The sequence below is a fragment of the Microtus pennsylvanicus genome, chromosome 9 (assembly GCF_037038515.1).
Source record: "Microtus pennsylvanicus isolate mMicPen1 chromosome 9, mMicPen1.hap1, whole genome shotgun sequence".
NCBI lineage: Eukaryota > Metazoa > Chordata > Mammalia > Rodentia > Cricetidae > Microtus > Microtus pennsylvanicus.
Window position 1 is genome coordinate 18,967,867 of NC_134587.1, and position 25,146 is coordinate 18,993,012.

General features: G+C 36.7%; 1 protein-coding gene across 13 annotated transcripts in view; it reads right to left on the minus strand.

The window, feature by feature from the left end:
* The window catches only part of Slc4a10 (solute carrier family 4 member 10), a 223,608-nt gene that overhangs the window by 10,444 nt on the left and 188,018 nt on the right, over positions 1-25,146 (minus strand). For all 13 annotated transcript variants that reach the window (XM_075985037.1, XM_075985040.1, XM_075985048.1 and 10 more), the window contains 5 exons: positions 17,850-18,101; positions 16,609-16,677; positions 12,113-12,286; positions 11,322-11,444; positions 2,183-2,250 (listed from right to left, as the gene is read on the minus strand). In XM_075985037.1, the coding sequence (XP_075841152.1) occupies positions 2,183-2,250; positions 11,322-11,444; positions 12,113-12,286; positions 16,609-16,677; positions 17,850-18,101 (686 nt within the window). The remainder of the gene's footprint in view (positions 1-2,182; positions 2,251-11,321; positions 11,445-12,112; positions 12,287-16,608; positions 16,678-17,849; positions 18,102-25,146) is intronic.

The window sequence follows — 25,146 nt, forward strand, 5'->3', positions numbered from 1 at the left end:
AGTGACATCTTGAATTTTGCAGGCAAATGAATGGAGCTAGAAAACATCATTTTGAGCAAAGTAACCCAGACCCAGAAAGACAATTATCACATGTACTCACTCATAGGTGGTTTTTAAACATAGAAAAACTGGACCACAAATCACAATCTCAGAGAACCTAGACAACAATGAGGACCCTAATAGACATACATAGATCTAATCTACATGGGTAGTAGAAAAAGACAAGATCTCCTGAGTAAATTGGGAGCATGGGGACTTTGGGAGAGGGTTGAAGGGGAGTGGGGAGGTAGGGAGGGTAGCAGAGAAAATGTAGAATTCAATAAAAATCAACAAGAAAAGACTTCCATCTCTTTTGTTTCCTTTGTCTTTCTATCCTTTTTTCTTGCCAGCTACATCACTGCATTTGCTGTTCATATTTTTATGTTCTATCCTGATCCTCTGTTCTACTTGAATACAGTGACAACAGTATTCTAGATCACTGGTCAACAGTTGCTTCCCCCCAAAGTCAAAGCTGGACACATGACACTTACTCAGTAATTACGTGTTTGAAAATGAATTCAGCCTGTGCCCTTGATGGGGTGTAACCGAGGAACCTACAGTATTAGGTTCTGTGCCGGTAGTTGGCTGGTTTGTTTAGCTTTGTTCTGTTTTTATATTTTAAATGTACAACAATTATAGAAAACATTCATGCTGTGTCAAAACCTCTCAAGACTTAGAAATATCATTAAATGGCAGCATAAAGTAATCACAGACCAAGTGAAAACTTTTGTAATGAAAAAAGCATTATTTTTGTACATATAAGTAACATTCTTTACTGTGAAAAAAAATGACATTAACTAAACTCCTAAGCTGGCATCTTGTTAACTCTCTTGGTAGTTGTTTCCAAGAGGACAACGAACCCAACGTTTAGTGTAAATAATACACTAGAACTCAGTCTTGCTCAATCTAAAAATGTGTTTTTAATTCCTCTAGCCTTCTTGAAAATGGAGCTTCCTAGAAACTCAGCATAGGAGAACAACTAATTTCCAAAAAAGCATTAAATGAAAAACAAGTATATCATGGTCTTATGAGACAGTCTTAGGAACAAAGAGGTTTACAAAATTTTGAATAAAAAAATGTAAGCTTTAAGTGATAATACTTTTTTATTATTTCATATGCAAAGTTCCTTTACGAATTCACAAGCTAGCATGCAGTTTGAACTGTTTTTTAACCTATTTAACTACAAAACCCTTTAGGAATGGCAGGTCATAAAGCTAGAATTCACTCAAGAATATATTCAACTCAAACAAGAGTATTTTGAATGAGAAAAAAAAGAACTAAAATACTTTTCCCAGTTGTTTTCACCTTTAAGTAACAGGTAATTACACCTAAACTTTTGGGGAGAATATGGTTTGGGAGTAAGACAGAGATACAATAGATTCTTTCCTACTTTGTCTTTTAAGTACCATGGCAAATCTCTCCCCCTAAAAATTTTCATGTTTATTTATTTACTGGCACAGCCTAAGAACTGTGAGACTATACACTTGGGTACCAAATAGTACTTAAAACAGACTTTATGAGGAAATTATCCAAACTAAACTTTTGAAATAGGAAGGGAGATAGAAAATGGGGACGAGAGAGGAAGGGAGCAGAGAAAGAAAGGGAACAAAGGAGAAATAGTCAGGGAGGGAGGGGGACAAAAATTTCCATTGTAACTAATAAAACTTTGCTTTGTTGTCCTTGTGTGTAAAAAAAATCAGTGTATTTTGAAAAACTACATGAATATTTTCTTAAATGGCAGACTTGACTGACTAACTAAAAAATTAGTTATCTTTTTGGAAATGACTTTTGTTAGGAGCAAATTATCAGAATAAAAATGTTTTCATAAGATCTCCTCACAGATACTGACCTCATTTATACTAGAAGTGAATGGTGAGTATCTTCAGGTGGTAATTTCTGAGAATATGAAAGTGATCTTTCATACACCTTATAAACCATGAAAAAAAATACATCTCCCTGTGTTTGCTTCTTTTTGTCATTTTGCTACACAAGTGTTGGCAGAACTTACTGCAATCTGTAATTTATTTCTTGATCTTGGGATTTTTTTATATTTTAATACAACTTCAATAACTTTCCTATGGTATGAAGAACATAACCAGCATATTCTATGACCCTCACTCATGTGTTTTAAATATGTGTTTACCTGTAGTGTCCCTCCAGTGGGAGTTGTACTGTGCCCTCATCTTCCATGGCTAGCATACTTTGTTCTTCCTGGAAAGACAAATGTACCGTATATAAAGTGAACCTGATGGGTCTCCATTTTACATTAAAGAGGAAACACAGATTAATGTTTTATTATCTCATTAACCTCAGGACCTTCCACTTTGTTTGCATTTATTAATGCTAGCACAGGTCGTTTCATAAAGCCTCAGCTACTAAGAACACAAGTAATTAATGAAAATCTCATAACACAAAGTAATTTAAATGCTAACAACAATCTCGCTCATGTCATTCAATGTGAAACATGGTTAATTTCCAAGCACATTATGAAATAACCTAAATTTTACAAGAATAAAAGTATGAGTAATGTTATGAGAGTTTGTTTTTTATAAATTGAATTTATAGTCCCAAATTCTCTACTAGGAAGAAGTAAGGGCTACATATTTAGAGCACTGATGCTTGAACTCTACTTTAGAGTCACCTGTAAGCAATGCCAAAACTTTACCTATGGGTAAATGGGTCCTCCATCTGGAGGTTCTGATTCTGTAGGTCTAGAATAGAGAGTGCACAAGTTTACATTCCTAATAAACTGTACACGATGTTGATCACACTGTCTGTGACCACATTTTGAGAATTGCTCTAGAGAATTGGAAAAAAAGACAGCAGGCACCTTCTTATATGCATAAAAACATGGATTTGGGTCTCGTTCACTCTTGTAGTATTCTCTTAACCTGCTAATCAAGACTTCAACCTTGATGATCCAGGCTCAGGCTATATGTTGTGGAACAACGGTGACGGGACCACATGAGCTCTGCTGCTAACCTTGCTTATATGCTCCCCTCAGACACCTCAGAATGTATTATACTCTGTGGAACTAATTATTTATCTTCATGTATCCAAGGGAATAATTCTGTTCACTTTCTTGTGCTGTTTTGTAAGGGATTTATTTCTCTCAAAGTCCGTTTGTGTGCTGTCATTGGCTGTGCTAGGAGGACTAAGAGATGATTAGTGCGTGAGGACCTGATAAGAATCAGCTTAAGAGGAGTTATTTAGGCTTGAAGTTTAACATAGGGAGGGCAAGGTGTCAGGTACATGAGGCACCTGGTATAAGCAGACAGGAAACAGAGCAAACAAGAAGTGAGGCCCAACTACAACTGTAAAACCCAAGGGTCTCTGTGACCAATTTCCTCCAGCGAGGCTCCATCCCATTCAAGTTCCACAACCCTCTAAACAGTGCCACTAACTGGAAACTAAGTGTTGAACCACACAATCTAAAGAGGACATATTACAACTAAACTTGACTATTATGCTCCATTCTTCCATAGGTTCATTCATGGACATCGCTGAGATCCAAGGAAATACCTCAACTGTGAACTCCTGTATAGTCAAAAAGCAATTTGAATGCCTTCACCATACGACGGGACAGAATAACCATCCCCATTCCTAAATGGAAGAATGGGACTATAGGAAGGAAAGATCATACAAAAGCAAGACCAAAACCCAGGAGGGCAAACACTAAATCCTATAGATTCATGTCCAGCATTTGGAACTCATGACAGAACCATTTGTGGCCCAAAGGGCTTAGGTAGCCCCATCTCTCCTGCTTTATTACCAGCACCATGCATGGCCTCTTTATTTGCCAGCTCTGCTCCCTGCTGCAGGCTTTGCTGTGTAGAAATCCTGTGGTTCTTGCATCTTTCACATGAGGTTTTCTTTGTAATTTCAACTTCACAGCCTCATAAGTCCCTTCTTGGGGGCCTTCTTTCAGGGATTCTGACCCCATGATAAATTTACTAGCCTCTGTGACCTTCAGAAACCTTGGCACAAGTTTCATTTAATTCTATTATTCTTGTATCTTTCATGCCTATACAATCACTACCACACAGTACTGCCAACTCCTTCAACCAGCTCAAGATGAAGTCTTGCCCTCTTTGAAGACAGCTGTATCAGCTTTTGTATCCTGACCCTAGAAAAACACATCCATAGGCAGTTGTTTCTGAGGAGGCAATGCCTTCAGCAGTATTCTCAGATTAGACTTCAGTCTTAAAAATGAATTTCCAATTTCACAAGATGAATCTTACAGTGGGTGGAGTCTCACCTTTTCTCTTGTACAGAGCACAAGATTTCCCTTTAATGGTACTAATCTCTAATGACATACTAGCCTTATCAGCAACAATCTTACATATAATTTTAAGCTTACAGTTTTCCCCCACAAACTAGACGTCTTTATACCTTTTTGTTCCACTTGTTGCTCTCTGGCTAAAGAGCTGGATGAGAGCAATAAGTAATACCCATACAGTATGAACACCTGAACAATTTTGACATTTTCTCTCAAATAATTTAGTCTATTATTTTCAAATTTAGGTACTCTGAAGTTCTCGGGAAATAGGTAGACTAAACACAAACAAGTTCTTTGCCATATTGTGAAATAAATTTTCTCTAACCCAGATCCCACTAGAATCCTTGTTCCCTTCTGAACCCTTTCAGGAATTGCTCCTCCACTGTCCACATTTCTTTCAACATTCTAGTCTACTGAACTCCCACCAGGGCAGCCAGCAAAGCTTTGCGTATAGTCCTAGATCTTTTGCTAGCTGCATTCTAAACTCTTCCACATTTTCCCCTCAAGCCTGTGCCAAACCCAAGAGTCGCATGGTCAAGTTTGTCACTGCAACAGTCTTATACCTCCACAATAAACCTCTGTATTAGTTACTTTTCTCAGAACGTGAACAAATACCTGATGAGAATCAGCTTTAGAGAATGGGTTATTTTGACTTTCATCCAGGGAGATAGTCCATTATGACAGGGAAAGCACTGTATCAGGAGCAAGAGGTAGCTGGTTGCCCTGCTCCAGTAGTCAGAAAGGGGAGAGCAGCACCAAGTGGGGCTTGGCTTTCAAATCTCCAGCAATCAATTTGCTTTAGGGGCATCACTTCCTAAAAGTTACACAATCTTCTAAAAAGGTGTCATCATCTGGACACCGAACATTCAAATATATGAGCTTATGAGAAACAATTTATACTCAATTTACAACAAGAAGACCATTAATTAAAAGAACTCATTTAAGTATAAGGAGAACCAATCTGCAGCCTAGAATGAGGTGCTCCTTCCAGCTTAGTTTGTCAAGATATACGGGATATAACATAGCATATACATAGCACACTACACACCATAGAGTCAAAGACAGAACATATCTATACATTCTGGCAGAAAAATACTACTTTTTATACGTTTTATGTTGCTGTACATGAAGGGACATAAAGAGAACATCAGTGATCCCAAAGACTACATAAGACAAACCAGGATATAAACAAAGTATACACGTGTCCTTGGTTGTTCACTAGAAGATGATACACAGCATCTCTTCTGGCCAAATCAGCAAGATTTACTAAAGACTAAAGCGCAAATCAAGCTGAAAGGAATAAAAGTACCATCAGTGCCTGTGTCACCTGGCAGCACAAAAGGCAGACCCATTAGCGGAGCAAAGACTGGGACTAAGGCTTTGGGAACAGTTTTTTCCTCCTGATGATTTTCCATTTTTCTCTCAAATTGCTTTCAATAATTATTTTGCACTCCGAGGCTCGTTAGTGTGTGTGGACTTTATTCTAGTCATCATCCTATCCAAACAAAAACTCATCACCTCTAAAGATAGCATTTCCAAGCCATGCTTATCTGAAGTGAAGGGTAGCGGAGCAGCCGCTGCTGCTGTCTTCAGTGCCAGAAGGGATCTGGGTGGGCCCGGGAGTGGTGATGGAGGGACAGCTGCATCCGAACAGCACTGTTGGGAGGGAAAGGAGGAGACTTCCCATCGAGGGGCTGTGAAATCAGGCGCAGTTACCTTGATCTTCACAGCCCGGGTTATATCGTCATTCAAGAAGACAAATATCCGAATAGAACTGAGTAGACAACTACTGCAGAAGCACGAAACATGTCTTCCAGACAGCACCTCATCTGCACAGGAACTGTCAATGATACGCTGATACATCGTGAAGCCCAACCACAACATATTAGAGGGTTTGGCCAAAAAGACTTTAAAATTCCTTATGCTATGACAGAAAGACAATCTTTTAATTAAATTGTTTATCAAAGAAGTTTTCAGGTATAAAAAACAAGGGGAAAGCAAATAATTCCATATCAAATAAAGAGCAAAAAATGACACACAGAAAAGGAACCTACTCATTTCATGCACTGATTGAAGACGCATTATGTTTTAGGTACATATCAAAGAAAAATAATAGGGACACTACCAATCAGGTTCACTTAATGAATGTATATTTACATAGTCTAGTGACAGCTAACTGTAAGGTACTGAGATACAAAATTAAAAAGAAAGATATAAACTCGATTCTCAAAAGAAATAAAGATTAGCACAAAGAACACAAGAACAGACAGTGAAGAGAAGAGACTTCAGGTAGGAAGAAATGATGTAAGATAAATAAGGTGTTTCCATGACAGTGAGCAAGCAGCTTCACAAAAGACAAAGGCCCATGGTGAACTGAAATGGGATTCTAGTGGTTTTTGATAAACTGAATGATATTACATCCTTAGTCTGAACTTTATTTTGTAATAGTAGAAAAAAATTGTAATTGTTATGCTATAGTACCTGACATATGGTTCATCCTTTACCTTTAACAAAATAGTTGACTTAAATTATATATCCATTTGGGGACACATTTTGTATATATGTGGAAGCCCTTTAAAGTCTCAAAGTTTAAACAATAGCTGAGAGTCAGCATTCAGAAAGATACTTAAGTTACTATGGGGGACAAATACTTAGTGATTTTTGCAATTCATGTGTCCTAAGAAATGGGAGGAGATTCAGGAGTCACGTTCAACACTTCATTTTATTGAAGAGGCAAATAAGGCAAGAAGAAGTTAAAAAATTCATACCATCTCCTTCTCTCAACTAATACCATCATCTTCAGATATTGCATATGTATAAATTTGAAAACAATAAGGAGTATACTTTTAAGAACTATTATTTCTGTTTTTTAACAGATTAAAGAGTTGATAGCATAAAATAATAAAAACTTAAAAGGCAAACTTGGGGTGGGGCATATAGAATTCAGCAAGCCCATGGAGTCATCAGAACCTGTGGCTCAGCAACGTTTTGAATTTTGTGCGTGTGTGCGCACACGTGTGTGTGCATGTGTGCATGCGTGTGCAAGATGAGCACATGTGGCAGTTAGAAGACAACTTGCACGAGTTTGTTCTCTCCTTGCATATGTGGGTTCCAGGAAGCAAGCTGGTCGGCAGGCTTGATGGGCTGTGCCTGTACTGCTGAGCCATCTCACTGGTCCCGATTCAGCACCTTTAAGTAACTGCCTAAATTACTTTAAGTACAAAAAATCTCTGATATGGTAATCTTGTATAAAGAACTTTGCTGTTTTATAGAGATTGAGATTATGTGAGTCTAATAAAAGGTTTATCTCAGATGTCAACATCACCTGGAGGTCTAAGAAAAATAGATTTCTGGCTCTGACATGCATCATTTGATGAAACAGGCCTGGGAATTTGCATTTTTAAAATATTGCAAGGTGCTGGCTGGTGCAGCAGAGACCCTGGAACCAGATTTTGGGAAAGAGCTGCTTTAGGAGATAGAACATACTTGTCCCACTCCATAGTTGAATCATAAAATCCGTTTCTCTATGTTAGTAATTAGGATGCGCTTCCTAAACCCACAACCAACTCTTACCTTTCTGAGAGGTGAAGCACTTGCTTTGATTTATTTAATTGTGCTTATTTTTAGATTGTACTTTCTTGGAATCTTTCATGATCACAAGGCCCAGTTTGCCTTATTTTTTGTTTTCTTCTATAGGGTATGTGTTAGAGCAGTCCCTCAGTAATGAAGAAGGTATAGAAATGATTACTTCCACGGAATTGCATCTCCACCCCTACCTAACACCGGTACCCATGCTTTCCACCTGAGAGTAAACATTCTGCTGGAATTTTCTGCATTTAACAGTAGTCCTTTTGTGATGAGTACAATGTCCTAGGGAATATTTAAGTAGGGAGGAAGGCATGTTGGTACTCTGAGCACATTTGGACATCCAGAATTGATTCTGCAGTCTTCCCTTTACACAGAGCAATGTGCAAAATGTCAGGGTTCCAATATTCATTTCTACCCTGATTATAATCCTTTCTTTCTAAAAGCTGAAGCATATGTATATGCATATGCATGAAGTACATGAAAATTTGGAACAGAAGCTCTGCGACCTTGGACTGGCCTGTGTAGCTATTTATTCTGCTTAACTCATTATTGAATTTTAAGGTCAAATGAATGTTTTCTCAGTGCCATAAGACAAGAAATGGGCTACTGATAGGAAAACCCTGGAGGATAAAGGTCCAAGCTTGTAACTATCATCAGAAGGACCAGAGGTGAGCTCGCTTTAAATTCAAGTCTCAGGGAGCTGAGACATTTCTGCCGTTTATCATCTTGCCAGATCACAACCAGAGTTCCTCAATTAATTTCAACATTTCTGAAGAACTCATCCATTACCCACACTACTGTACAGTCTCTTGGAGTCCTGGGCAGTGGTACAAGACACTACAGCACAGTCATGTCTTTCAGGGGACTTCATAGCTCAGAAAGAAGAAGATACCCAAGTCTGGGCCCCCAAGTAGAAAATGAACCTTGGATTTAAGCTTCAGTGTCATCCTCCACAGGGCCTCCTCCAGTCCTCACCGGTTCTGCTTTCCCGATGCTAGTTCTAAATAGAACATAAGCATCTTCACACGTCCTTCCTTAGCTCTCCACACTCTTGGTGTGATGTCTTCTTTGCACTACTTAGAACTGCTTTTCAATGTTTGAGGATAGGTTATTCCTTGAATGAAACAGTGGGTTTTTTGTTTATTTCTATGCAGTTGGGATCATATGAAATATCATCGTCATAATCTTTGTGAGATTTTAAGGATTTCTAAACCCTTCTGGTAAATATATTGCAAGTTATTTTCCCCCTCATATTTGGAACTGAAGGATTCAACTATAAAATTCCCCCAAGTAAGTCTTATTCTATTTTTATGTTCTTGCTGGAAGTATAAGTTCTAGGAAATTTAGTGATATCTAGTTATTCTTAAAATCTTTACTTTTAAATTCAAAAACAGTAAATACTATCAAAGCACAGTAAGGCATAATGTGATATAATATAAAAAGGTTAAAATTCTATACAAGGTCTCAGTGGAGTTAATAAACTCCCCAAAATGCAAATATATACATAGATAATGTATATATTAATATATATATAACATTATAAGTAGTTATGGGCAAGAGGAGGGATTAATTCTATTAGCAATAATCATATCTGAGATAAACCTTTTGGCTGGATATCATTGTGCAAAGTTACAGTGGCTAGTTCTAAAACATTTATGAGTACTGTCAACTTGTTCTCTGAATGTCACGAACAAACAGGAGCATCTGACATTGTCTTTCTAGAATAATAGAGAAAAATGACAATGACAGCATAGTGGCTTACACAGCATTTTCTTTAGGAATTTCCCAAACACTGAGAGAAATGAAATTCTAAGACCATTTCACTCTGAGAATGGCCTCAGGAGAACACTGTGTGAAAGAGATGGAACTCTATGGAAAAGAGTGCCTCTACCTTATCCCAGAAACCGTAAAGATGTTTGACAGGAAATAAAAGCAGTGCAATAAAGAAAACATAATGTATATGTTACTCGACAAAGGAGCTCAGTAATATAATCTTTGGGAAGATGGGGTAAATTCATAGACAATAAATATTGTCTTTCAACTTTAAATCTTGGGAAGTTTTTCAGGTGGGGTAAGTTTCAGTTCATCATATAGGCACTGTTAAGTTATTATTCTTAGAAGAGCTCGGCTACTAATCAAATACAGTAAACAGAAAAGTCAAGGACTAGTGCCAGTTTTACAGTATTTTAGCGTGGCATTAACATTGATAGAAATATGACTCTATACATGCCTTCTACAACATTTTGGAAATTTGAAACATTCATACAGAAATAAGATACACCATCGTGATGTCTTTATATGTAGATACCATGGAGGAAGGGTCCACAAATCACAGGTTATATAGCTATGTTGGTTAAATGTTCTCTGCCAAAAATTCATCAGAATTTGTGGCCCAATCTGGCTTATCCAAATGACTGAGCAAAACTAAAACTGTTTTTGTGTTTGCAAATAAATTTCTCTACGGGAAAGAAGAAAAGTATCTGTGGTCCAAAAAATATTCAGTGGAAAAGAAACTGAATGCTTTTAGTAATCACCTGGGAAAACAATACTGGAAAGAATGAACAAGTCTCCTAAAATGTTTCCTTTCTATTTCGTTTATACATAGAAGAACTTTTTCTTTTGTTTTTGTGTTTGTAATCTTTGGGCTCAGTTACTCTGCTAAAAAATGTTTTTATTTTTTTATTTTCATTTACATTCCTTATAGTTTTTTATGAGCTTTAAAATGGTGTGATTAAATAGCCTTCAAAAAAGGATTCAGGCTGACATGGGAACTTTATATATTTCATAAAGCTTATATCTAACTTGTTTCTTCTTATAAAACAGGAATAGAATAAATCAGTAGTCTGTGAAGATAACTAAAACCCGAAGTTTTCTCAAATAAGTTTTTAAAGCTTGGATCACTTTAGAAGCCAGTCAGGTCTCGATCCCCGCCCCCCCACCACCACCAAAAGAAAGAATAACGACTTTATTCGAATCTACTGATTAAAACCTCGTAGCAAGAAACATTACCAACAGTGAAATATATCACATTATTTCCTTTTCAAACATTCAACCAAAAGCAATCATCACATGGCTATATCTCAGAAACAGTTACACTTTAGCAATTTTCCCCCCACCCACGATCAAGAAATCAGAAAATAAGCCTTATAATTTAGAGAGTAAACAAATGCACAAGTTTTTATTTTTCATGTAGAATTACCTTACTTGTGTAAGATCTCTGGCTTGTTCTCTGTTTATTTGTTTGATTTTCAAGACAGGGATTCTCTGTGTAACAGCCTTGGATCTAGCTCCTGTAGATCAGGCTGGCCTCGAACTCAGAGATCTGCCTGCCTCTGCCTTCTGAGTGCTGGAATTATAGGTATGCACCACTACTGTTCTTCTCTTAAATAAAACACCAAGGTTTATTCTGACTTACTTCTTTCTCAGCATCTTCAAGTTTCTTTTTCTTACTCTCGGGCATTAAATCATCAAGCCAGCTGAGTTCCCGTTTGGTAAACAAGAAGTCCATCAACTTCCTCACAAATACCAGGGCTAACACCTAAAGACAATAACAAAATAGTTTAAAATGTAAACTATATAGATGAGCCTTAGGACTTCCATTAAACTAAAAATTAAAAACACGTGTGTCTAAAATATGGCCTAATCTTTCTCTTTATTTCCTTTTCTTATCAAATCACCAGGATAGAATCTAAGATTTCATTCAATGTCAAAGGCATCTTAAAGAAAAATTTTAAACTATGAAATATACTTGATTATGCATCCTAAATGCATAATTAAAAGCTCAAATTAGGATAAGTGAACATTAAAAATTCTATATGCTAATAATTTTTGAATTACATATAGTCATTCAAATTTACTATAGTTATAAATGCATTTAAAATATGTCTAAAACATTCAATTAAATTTCATTTTTAAAAATTTGCCTAATTTTTCATATTTGTTAGTATATTCCAATGCTATTTTTTTAAATTTACATTTTTCATCCCGCTTTCCGTTAACTACTACATTATAAGTGACCAAGTAAAGAAACTGATATTAAATCAGCAAAATGCAAAATATTTTTCAAGCCTGATTTTAGTGCCCAAGTTTATACTAGATTTTCTAGTAACTGCTCAAAGTGATTCAAGGCTACTCGGTTATTGCTGTTTTAGTTCATGTGTTTCCCAAAATTCAGTTAAAGAGAAAGTGTTAGGGGAATTTTCATACCATCATAGGAAAGACAATAGCAGCTCTTGAGACTTTGATTATCCACAGAAGACCAAGACAGCTCATCTGAATAATTGTGAAGAGATGGACTTTCCGAAGTGGTACATGCCTTAGATATATAAAATCTGGTTGATGTTTGGCTGGCATCCAGAAGAGCTTTATTCTGTCAAATAACTAAAAGATTAAACAGACTATATTGCATTTTAAGAACAAGACAACAATAACAGTAGGACAATTAGATATTTAGTATGTTCCAAAATATTAGGTTCAAATGACACAGTTGTAAAAACTGCAGGACATTGAAAATGACATACAGTGTGGGCTTCTGTTTATCGAACAGTATACTGTATTTCCTATAATGTGATAACAAGGTGTCATTTGAAACGGTTTGCATATAGTCAGTGCTACATTTTGCTACCTTGAGAACCACCACTATGTCAGACAAGATACATTCGTTCTCTTTCTGTTTATCACATCATAACCTCTCCCTTTTGTCTCCAAATATTGGTCTTCTAGGCTTCCTATGCTGGTGTGCTTTTTTCTCTCCCAGAGTGCACCATCTACCCTCATGGCTTTGCTTTCACATGCTAAGTACTCCCAGACAGACCTCAGCTTCCTTCAAGGGCCACACACCCCCTGCTGTTGTGTAGAGTGCCTTGGATTCCTCCTTACTGAACCCTGCCATGTTGGCTTTGGCACTTCGGTCCCCAACAAAGGTTTTGAAGCTGTCTTTAGAAACATACACAACTTACATAAAGATTTGGCCTACATATATTTTTGTGACCAAAGTGTTTTATTATATTTTATACTTGGGGACTGGGGAGATAGTTTAGTCAGCAGAGAGACTCTAGTGCATCCCTGGAGCTCATTGGCCAGCCAGTCTAGCAAATCTGTGAGCTCCAGGTTCACTGAGAGACCCTGTCTTAGAAGACAAGTGACAAATGACCAAGGAAGATACCCAGGGTTGACTCAGGACCTCCATATGCACGCACACGTATTCATGTGAACCTGTGCATACCTAGGTACATGCAACTGCACCAATACCTGCATGTATGCATACATATAATGCATATCAATGCAGATACATAAAAAATTGCAAACTACCTTGTTTGGGTTAATTTAATAGATGGAACCAGTGTAACCAGTGGATTATGTCTATTTCAATTTTGTCATAATGATAAATAAAATAAATTTTTTATAAATTACATTTTTATAGACACTTAAATATATTTTGCTGAATAATTGATTTTTTACTACATATTAGTTTCATTTTGTGAGCCACTTGTTTAATCTTTAGGCCAAATTTTATTTATATAATTCTTTCAGTGAGAGGTGGCTATTTAGAAAACAGTGGTTTTGACCACCCTCGGCCACTATCATATTTTATAATTTTATGATAATATATGCTACACAGCTTCAACGGAACATTGATAAATAAAATATTGCTCAGCTACCATAAGAAAACTATCAGCTACTTATCATCAATTCTTTCAACTTTACATACAGGGCAGATAAACAAGTATCTGCAGAGTTGGGACTAGAGCATCCTGGTTTGCCAAAATCCAATTTTGTATGGAATAGGTGTAATAGGATACCAAACAACATAAACCTATCTTCCCTTTGGTCTTCTCTGCCTTATGTGTGGCACAACTGTTCCCCAGTTATGTAAACTGCAATCAAATGCACATTACAGCATCCACCAATATTCATTCATAACATTCCAAAGTTTTTGCTGAAACCCATGACAGAACTGACTGCTAACCTCATTCTTGGCTCACCTCTCGTGTGGTGTGTGTGTGTGTGTGTGTGTGTCTTTTCTACTTCATAACCCTCTCTTAAAATCAGGAATCATTAAACAGATACAATTTTGTGCATGGAGGAAGAAGAAGAAAACCCTTTAGCTTACAACTGAATGTCTATTCCTATAGAATTTTCCCCACCCATCATTATCCATTTAGGGAACTGTGCTGTTGCATAAGTGTGCTTCAGGGAGTGGGTGCTTCAATTGTTATTGTTTAAGTGGCACATTTGCTTCACTTTGGATCCCTGCAATGTTGGAATGAATATAGATGTGGTTATATATTTGAATACAGAAACAGCATTCATGAGAACATTGTGATCTGTTTTTTCTGCCATATTTCACAGTGAGAAGCCTACATAGTAAGTTCCTTAATAGTGCCAAAAAGCCAGGTGACAGAAAAAGTCCTCCAATTTGCTAGGTTACAAAGTAGCATGCTCCTTAGGATATCTGACATAGACAGCTAATGTGCCTGCCTAGTACTACTCCAAGAATAACAATCGAGATAATTTTATTCTAAGTTTTGCATTTGGCTTTCAGTGTGGCCCAATAGCAGCATGTAGTATTTCCCCCACCCAGTTAGCGTCAATTCCCAATAGGAATGTTAACTGTTCACTTAAATTTCCACCAATTCTGTTCTCAACATGAGACCTGTCAACGTGTGCCTAGGCTTTCTGTTTCATTAATGTGATTTATAACTAATTAAATTTGACTTGAGGACTTCGATGTTTTTCCTCAACTTCACTTGAAAGGATCACACCCCAAGTAATCCTAAAACTTGACATTTTTGTTTAATTCCAAACCATGTGGGTAAAAAAAAAATCATTTGAATGAAATTAGAAGAAAATCTGTCAGGATCTACCCACAATTGTTTCGCTTTGTTTTTTAAATTCCGGATGCTCTATTTATGTGAGCCTGAGGCCTAATAATAAAAGCTTTCCACTTACAGACAAAATCACTAGTCATTGAAACTTTTGCCAAAGGCAAAAAAAAATCAAAAATCAAAAACAAATGAAAACACTAAACTAATTCTATTAAAATGCATTTCATACATGATACTTTAAATGAGCAAATTAAATCTCTGAGTAAACTTTGAAAACCTAACTGCTCCCTATCACGCCCCCCCTTTCTTGAGGCCTAGTCCCTATGCTTTGTGTGTTTCAGCATCTTACAATGCCTCCTGTTGAAGTTTTGTCTCAGTTATAACAGCCTACACTGTTCCAAGGTCTGACTGCTGCTTCTCTAAGAGTCGGAAGGCAGGAGGTCAGTTTGCTCAGGGACAGAGATCTTGTGCTCCTTGTGCCCCAGCCAGGATTTAACTCCTCAGCATGTTTTGGTAAGCAGTTAGTGTTGCCACACCATAGCAAAAACTGCTCTTCATATTATGTTTAGCTTAAAAAGAGATCTACACAGTAAGTAAGCCCCATAGCAGTCTCTTATGAAGAAAAGGAAGTGTTCTGGCCAAAGAGCAGCACTATAAACAAAGGCAATTCAAGGTCAATTTAAGAGAAATCTGTATTTGTTTCTGAAAGTAGCAGAACAAACTCCTACAGCATTTTGGTTTAATGCAATAAAAAATGTATTGTCTAGTTGTGGAGGTCAAAAGGCTGAAATGAAGACCTTGGCAGGACTATGACCTCTGTGATCCCTAGGAGAAGGAGCCTCTCCACTTCCTGCAGTTCTTCACAGTTTGCTGTATTCTTACACTACGGCAGCAAAACTCCAATCTCTACCTCCACCCTGCCATGGTCCTCTTCCTTCTGTCTTTCTGTCCTTCTCAGATACAGTTTGAGTCTTAAGTGTTCCCCACAGGTTCGTTTTCTGAACACCTGATCTCCTGTGGTGGCATTGCTTTGGGAGGCTATGAAACCTTTAACAAGTGGTGTGGGATAGCAAAAGTCTGTCCCTGGGGGCCAGGTCTTTGAAAGTTATAGCCAGCCAATAGTTCACGCCCCACACTCTTTGCTTTCTGGTTTGCTGCCCTGTGACCAACCATTATCCATATTTCCACTGCTGTAGACAGAGCTGCTCTACCAGGCCTGCTACGATGGCCTGAAATCTCCTGAGACCACAAACCAAAATAAATCTTTTGTATAGGCATTTTTTTCTATTGTTGTGGACAGAATCCATAAACATGGCTTGATAACTATCATAGTTTGCATTTGTACATATCTTGAAATGAAGTTAATTCATTTTCCAAAAGGGTGACGGAAACTAAACTCTTTTCAGTGTTAATATATTTATGGTAAATGGCATCTCAACTGGCAAAGTGCTGGCCGAACAAGGATGAAGACTGAGGTCAGGTCCTCAGAGCCCACTTAGTAAAGACAGTCATGGTGGTGCTTGGCTGGAATCCCAATACTGGGGAAGTCAGGTTAGAAACATCCCTGGGTTCACTGGACAGCCACTCCGACCTAGGCACTGGATAGCAGGGTTGTCTTCTGGCTTCAATCACACCCAAACATGCACACAAGCACATAGCAATTTAAGGCGACCTATCTTTGGGGCTGGATAAAAGCACATAAGTGAGAGAGTGCCTATTTAGTAGAGACTCCTCTTTAGCATCTACAATTCTGGCCACTTAAAAAAAATTTACATGTGGTCAGAAAGCCTCTCCTCAGATGATGGCTGCTGTCACATGACTCACATCTGTACTTGAAGTTACAACAGGTACGCCTGTAAGAGTAAAGTAATTTACCTGAATTCCCTTTAGAGATGAAGCACCCATATAGAGAAACACTCCATACAACACTGGCATGGGGATAAACTGTAAACAAACAAAACAAAACAAAACAATTAGAAAACATGAGGCATTATTTTCCAACATGTGGTCATTCATTTTTCACCTACCACAGAGGGAGGAAAAGAGAAAATTAAAAACATTCTAGAAGCCAGTATGATGCAGGATTGGAGGACATAGTTCAGACTCTACCCCGGCATTTCTATCTGGGTAACTGAAGCAGTTACATAAACTGCCTGCACCTTAGTGTCTCAATATCTAAAATAGACAATAGTGCAGTTAAGTGTTAGACTTACCCTAAAAGCCTGATGATTCCTAAGAAATAAATAGTATTATAAACTATTACGGCACCATAACAAAGATTGACTATTAGCCACATAAAGACAGTTTACATTCTAATTTAAAATAGTAAAATATTTGGATTAATGGTTAAGAACAAAGCTTAATTTACAATTTGGTCCTAGGTTACGGCAGATATTTGTTAACATGTGCATTGTTCGAATTTCTTTTATTGGGTTAGCTCATTTTATCCAGTATCCTTTTACTTATATAGCAGAAATACATTTTTGCAGTGATTAGATACAAGAAGCTGTGTAAATTAAATAATTCAATTAATATTTGATATTTAAGCAATCAAAATGAATGATAATTTATAAAGCAACTAACATGCTGCAAGAATATCTGCCAGATTTATATCATAAAACAATCCCTCTTTACTGCTACTCAAAATTAATTTGATAATTTCAAATGTGAAGGTTTCTTATATGCAATGCTGATTTACATATGGCCTTCGAAATAAAAAGCTGTCTTTGTGACCACAGCATTGTCCAGTCTGTGCTACTCACTTATAGTAAATTACATCCAATCTACATACTGACAAAATAATAGACCCTTTAACCTGGGCCGGAGTACAGTGAACTCAGTCACTAGCTGCTCAGGAAATGTGAGCTTCTCCCATAGCTTGAAAATTACAAATCAGAATTGTTGCTGTCAGGAAGTACGACAAAATTACACATTCATGTACTTAAAGACTATAAAACATAGGACAATTTTCATTCATATTTGGTGAAGGAAAATAATATAAAATTTTAAATAATATGTCACTTTTATCTCATGCCATGCAATATTTACCAATTTATGTTTATATTAAACTGCTATCTTAAATATATTCATTCTTTGATAAGGGATAATTTTATTACCTTCAGAATACTGGTCATAAAAACGGATGAACCCATAAGAATAAAAATCATGAGCCCAGTCACCCTCTGTTCTCTGATGCCGAGAAATTTGGGTTGTTCTCCTGGAGCAGAGCATTCTGATTCCAGCTTCAGGCTGTTGACATGTGTGATGGAGAGCACTGTGGCAGCCACGAACCATGGCAGGCCCATAATGGAGCACACACCCAGCATGACAGCCACCATTAACAGGTCCAGGTGATAGCCACAACCTTTCTGTTAAAGACACAACAGAAAGAGAAGGGAGTGGTGTCAGCAACAGTTACGGATGTCTTGGTTGTGAATAGAAACCACTTCCTGACAATACCGAGAGTCCCTTCATGGCAGATGCCCTTGAACTAAGCCCCTAAATACTGTTTCCAGCAGCCCGCTTCTGTTTCAGCAGGAGATGTTTTATTGGAAAGAATATCATAGAACCTAATCTCCCTTACTTAGTCTCACTTTTGTCTCAGTGCATTGGTGACTTCTCAACAGTCAATGAATCCAGTCATCCCTTGAAATAAGAGCATCTGTGTTTCCTGCCTTCTCTCTAATTCCACCTTACTCTCACTGTCCCCACACTTAAGTGTAGGAAGGAAATTGAGGAAAAGTGGGTGCCAGGGTGTTCAGAAATGGCTCTCTTGATAGGCTGATTGGGTTAGATCTCCGAGGAAATAGTTCAAAAGACACTCAAAGGCACTCTTGGCCCCTCCAGCTGTGCCCTGTGGGTGTAGAAAGTGTAAAAACCCCAGAAGCTGCAAAACTCTTGATCTATATTGTGTTCTGGTTCTTATTTTTATTTTTTAATTCAACTTCATGAAAGTATATGCATCATAGTTCTGGAAATGCATTGTTGGGATCAAATGATGGCAAGCATGGGCCTCCAAGGGTTTGCATGAGGCTCTCTGTGTATATGCTGTGGCTATTGGCATGGAGTTTTCATGGGATTCCTAATGGTGGGAGCAGGTGTGTCTCTGACTCTTTGCCTGTTCTTGGGACTCTTTTCCTCTCAGTGGGTTGGTTTGTTGAGCATTGATATGAGGGCTTTCACCTTGTCCTAATGCATTTTGTTTTTGTCCTATTTGGCTGTTGTCTCTTGGAGGCCAACTCTTTTCTGAAAAGGAACCAGAGCAGGTGTGTGACTCTAGGGGAGAGGAGAGATGGGAGGGGGCTGTGAGAAGTGGAGGGAGGAGGAACTGTGGTCAGATAAATTACATGAGAGAAGTAACTATTTTCAATTAAAAAATAAAATTAAACACAACAAAAAAACAAATCTCAGGCCTTTTCCTATCTGAGAGAAGTTGATAATGATAATCAAAGGCATCTCATTAAGTTGTGATAACTAAATTGTTTCATTCTAGAAGTCATTGAGAGTAACATGTGCTATATCATAAGCACCAACTGCATGTTAGGTTCTTCTATTAAAAAACCAAGTTTATTAAGGACAGATAATGTCAAATCATTGCTTGGTATTTTCCATTGTTCCTTAGCATAATTATTAACACACAGAAAACAATCAATAGAATTTGCAGGGGGTTTTTTTTGTTACAGTGTCTTATTATATAGCTTAAGTGTCCTGCAGTTCATTATGTAGACCAGCCTGGCCTTGAACTCATGGGCAGTCCTGAGTGGAATGGCTTTTTATAAGGAAACATGCATTCTTGAAATGTATCTTAAAATCCAATGTAACAATTTTAATTATAGAATAATTAGGGTAGTTACAGTTGCCCTGATAGAGATGACAAAATGCCAGGGGAGATCCAGAAAATGGAAAACAATTCCTGGTGTAAACAAAACCAAAAGTTTGGCAAAGCATTTTGTAAGCTATAGTTTTACATTTTGTAAGTTATAGTTTTACATTTTGTAAGTTATAGTTTTACATTTTGTAAGCTATAGTTTTACATTTTGTAAGCTATAGTTTCAGAGTATAAAACTCAAGCCCTTGAAAAGCAACGCCGGAAGCAGTTACAAGTGTGTTTCGTCCCAGGGACTGCAAATTAGAATATGAATTAGTTACCAAAACTCCTGCATCTGAGGGGATTCAATGCAATTGTGTTGCGGAACTATTTTCAAGTTGTGATGCTACCCAAAGTGAGTGAGATCTCTGAGGAGTGCTGGGCCACACGCTGAAGAGCAAAAGAAAAAAAGATGACAGCTCCTGAAGAGCTGAGGATTTTTACATTTTTTTTATTCTATTAGGAGATGCTGAACATTCTAGGCATCCACATATATTACATGTACTAATATAAAGAAAGTCTTCCTCAGAACAATGACTTCCTGTAGCTCGCACTAGTTTTTTAAAATATGATATAAGCATAAACAATAGAATTTTGGATTTCTGGAAGTGGGCAAAATAATTATTTTAGAGAAAATAATTTCATCTTTAAAATGAATACATGATTTCCCTTAATTATTCTGTACAATAAGAATAATTTGACTGAATGGAAATAAAGCAGTTTGACATTTCCACTCATTAACCAGCATCCTTCTTGCCTTTCTTTGAAAATGTTTTTAAAAACTAGTTCGCTGCAAACAAATTATTAGCTGATTAGGCATGCCAGCCAAAGGAAGTATCCCTTTGTCAGAGAGAGAACTCTGCACCTTGCAACATATTTCTGTAGCTTTTTATTTTCAAAAATAAAGACAGAACTGTGGCTTTTATTCTCACATTCATCCTTGAATCATGGGAAATGGACATATGGGAGGAAGAGGGAGAATAGCAACAGGTGATGCTGCACCAGACCCCACTAAAACCAACATGCAGCAAGACAAGAGGCCAGCCAAGAGGACCATCTGATACCCAGATGCCACTGCTGAAAAAAATCATTGCAAAGCTTGGCAGCAATTTCCTGCATCTGTCAAGTTAACCACATAAAAGACTATAGATTGACATGAAGAACCAGGCTGACAAAGAGGGCAAAAAAGAACATATCAAATGCCATAATCATCAAGGGGATGCGGTGCCAAATGAATGCTGCAAATGCATTCATTTACTCTGGTGATCTGGGATTGTATTGCTGTTTATTAAAAATGATGTCAAAAGAAGCCTGAACTGTCTACAGAAACATGCAGAAAATCCCAGAGCTGTATCTTAACAGAAACTTTCTTTTCTACAAAATAATGTCTCTCTTTATTTCCACTTCTACATAGCAAGCCCTAAACAATACCAAGCTTTTGTTTTTAATGCCTTTGAAACGGATTCAGCTAACCCTTATGCCCTTCAACTCTAAAAGGGAAAAAAAATTCTAGAGCATGGATTTAAGTGTACATCTATACAATATATAGTATTTTTCATGGTCATATTATGATATTTGTGACTGCTTTCATGTTTGCATGATTTCAAGTTTTGCTAATTTTATGCTCCCCATTCTCAGGTATAGTAAGTTACTTAACTAGTGAATCTCCTTAGCGCAACACTTAATTGTGTATTTACTAGCAAATATTATTGTAAGAACATTTTCTTGCTGTCATGAAATATACCATGTAAAAGAAAATGAGTGGTTCTGGCAATATGGTGAGGAAAAATCAGAAAGATATACAATACATTTGGAAGATACAGAAAATGACATGAATGCTGGGATGGCCCGAAGAGATGATGTGCACCCAGATACACTCAGTGAAGACCACAAAGCGTTTGACACAGAAATGGAAGAACAATTCCAGACAGTGTTGCAACCAACCAACAATTAGCCTTCAATTAAAAAAAAATTAGTAAAATCTGAAAGTGTAGTTTAGCTTGTGATTTGAGGATATATTCAGGAAACATCTTTTTATAAATACGAATCTCAAGCCAAAGCCAGAAAACTTAAAAAAAAATTGAGTGTAGCAACAGGCACGTTGAATAGCCATGGAGTAAAGTGTTATTCTTAGTAAGCAGTCTTCTAAGAAAGTATACTTTCATTGCTGTCAGGAGGAAAACCAACAATAGATTATATTATAATGGAACTTATAATAGGAGGAAAAGGCACTATGCAGGAAGTAAGATTCTCTTGTTGCTAAATTCTGACTGGAGGGAACCTGCTTTGAAAATATCTACAGCCAACATGAGAACAGAGCACTCGGACTGCAGACAGCTGGCGGAGGCCAGCACAATGCGATGGGTCCTGTCTGATCTCAGATTTAAACTTTAACCTTTACATCTATGCTGATTTAACTGTGTAACAAAAGAGATTATGTAATATAGCCTTGTGTTTATTTTCAAGACAAATATTAAACAATTTCGTTCTTCATTCCATTCAATGCCATCGAGAACTTTGGAGGACCCTTAAACAAAGTTTTACTATGCTAGCAATACTCTCCTTGATTTAAAGGAGAAAAACGATGGATATATTTAGAACTTTGCAATAGTCGCAAATGTCAAAGACTTATTTATTTGTAATGAAGAACAAGGAACAAGAACAAAGACCTGTGATCCCCAAGTCTGAAGCCTAGAAGGAGCAAGGGTATGTGACAGCTGAGAAGATGATACTAAATCTCCATCAATGTCTAGTCTTTTAAATATAATTCCACTAATGATTTGGAACAGTTAAACCTAGAGCAGTTTAACTCACAGTCTGGAAAGATAACCAGGCTTCAGCAAGGTGGCATTTCTGCCTGTTATTACAAAGGCTAAATTACTCTGTTGAAAGCCAATCGATGACTTTATATATCTTTATCCCCCTAATAGTCCTTAGTTCAATTTAAAACTTCAGTATAATGAAATACATAGCTATTTAAATGATAATTCAGATTTATGGAGTTGACATAGTCTTTAATGAAATGTTCCTATATGGAAAACAGCAGGCAGTATATGTACTATGTAAAATATTTGCTTTGAGCTGGACATGTTGCATGGACCAGGAGTTCTGTGTAGCTAACCAAGGAAAAGCTACCTAGGTTTGTATGAAAAGCATAAGCAATGATGCCACTTTCAGATTAATAAAATATAGAGTTTTCACTTTCTCCCTTTAACTTTTCATATTGTTTGGTTTATAAATCAAACTCATATAAAAACAGAAAAGTAAAGATATTTTTATTTTAAAAGACCAAGATGTATAGTATAGTGATTCTAGATTTTAGCGAGTACAGGTTAATTCACTTTGCAGCATCGTGCTCAACTGACTTTACAGAGTTGTGCTGAGCTGTGACTAGCTGTGCTGTATTAATAATAAAGTTGTGGTGATATTTGCTTTTTAATTAATTCTGAAACTATTAAATATTACAAAATTAAATTAAATATATTCAAATTAATGAGGCTATTAAACTTATGATCTGAATTCCTTATTTTTAAAAATAAAATAAATTTAAAAAATAAAATAAATTTTAAAAATAAAATAAATAAAACTTATAATACAAAATGGCCTGGTTTAGTGAAGCTTTGGAGCCAATTCTTTCACTTCCTAAAACTAATTACTCAATGGCTTTTTTCATGGACAGCGGATAATTTTCTCCCTTATTTTCTATTTGTGTGCTTTTATCCCTTTCTCCTGTCATACTGCTGTACCCTGTAAGAGAGAGCAGAGCAGGCTGCCATGTCCTGGTCCTGGTCTCAGAGAGTGCGTTAGGTTCTTCCTCATTTGGGATGATATTGGTTGTGAACTTGTCATATATTGCATTTGTTTTTTGTTATTCTTAGTGTTTGATTACTTTGAACCTCAGTTTTCCAAGTTTTTTTAAATAATGGAGGAATACAAATTTTATTAAATCTTTCTCTGCATTGGTCAAATTGTGAAGTGAATAAATGTGTGAATAAAAACAAATAAAAATTTCCTTAGTTGATATCAGTCGGTAGTATGAACCATGAAAAACAGAAGCGTTGTAAGTCAGGGTCTCTGCTTCCTATATGGAGAACTGGTTAGGCCAACACACCAACAGTCTAGCACTTATTTACTTCATTGTATTTTTTACTTGTATTTGTATTCTCTATGTAGCTAGGGTAGCCTTGAACTCATGCATCCTCCTGAGTCACTCTCCCAAGTGCTGCGGTTTCTGGTGTAAGCCACAATAGCTGCCATCCCTAAGAGTTCACAGAAAATGTGAAATAGATATTTTTCAATAATTAAACATTTTATTTGACAAAAACCACACACAAATTTAATTAATTATATTTAAAAGAAGTTTCATCATTAGTTTCTTCAAGAGAATGAGGAATACCCACTTTCTCTAATATGTACCCCAAACTCCTTAATATAATTTATTATAAGCAACTGTACATTCTTATAAATGTTTATTGTTATAACAGTGAAATAGTTTTCATAGATATTTTAATTATCCTAATATACTTATAAAATTGTACGTAGCACAATAGCTGTTACTTCAGCAATAATTTTTAGTTTTAGAGACAAGCAAAGGCAGCTGGCAATTTCTTCAGGTCAGAACAGAATAAGACTGTAGATGTCCTATTTTACAAGGATTGATTTTGATTTTATAAAAGTTTTAATTAAATATAATTACTTCATTTCCCCAACTCTTTCCTGCTCCCAAACCCTTCCATGCACCCTCCTTTTAACATCTGCCATGTTCCCCACCTCCCTCTCAGATTCATGGCTTCTTTTTCTTTATGATTGTTACGTACATACCATACACACACACACACACACACACACTGAAATGTGTAAGTATGCACATATTACCTGCTGATTCCATTTAGTGCTGTTGTGTGTCTATGACTTCAGCGTTGATCATTGGGTACTGGTTAACCAATGAGGGAACTCATCCCTGGGAAATATGAATTCCTCCCCTAGCAATCATTAGCAGTCTGTAGTTCTTGGTCTAGTAATGGACCTGGTGACCTTCCTCCTTTCATGCCAACATGTCTATCGGTGTTATCCTTGAGGTTTCATGGGTATAGCTTCCCTATCTCACAGCAGCCTTTCTGTTCCTCTGGCTCTTAACCATTTTCTGACCCATCTTCCTTAATTGATTCTGATTATTTTGAACCATTTAATATTTTATCAACTTAACATTTGTATAAATGATACTTATATTGCATAAAAATTGAATGATAGTGAAAAATACTTAATTACAATTACAAAACAGCAGGACAGAATATACAGTAAATAAAATCTATTTGTTTCAAAAGTTTGTTAGAAATCTGCAAAAATTCTCAAAGACGTTACTTACAAACTATAGTATTTATAGCCAAAGTTTTCCTTTGTTTTAGGCATTGCAAACAAATAATATTTCTAAATGATGTAATTCAGTGAAACATACCTGAATACATGATCCCTTATAATAATGAACATACTTGGTGTCAAATAAAAGAAAGAGGAATCCCAAACATAGGCAGATTGGTATAAAATGT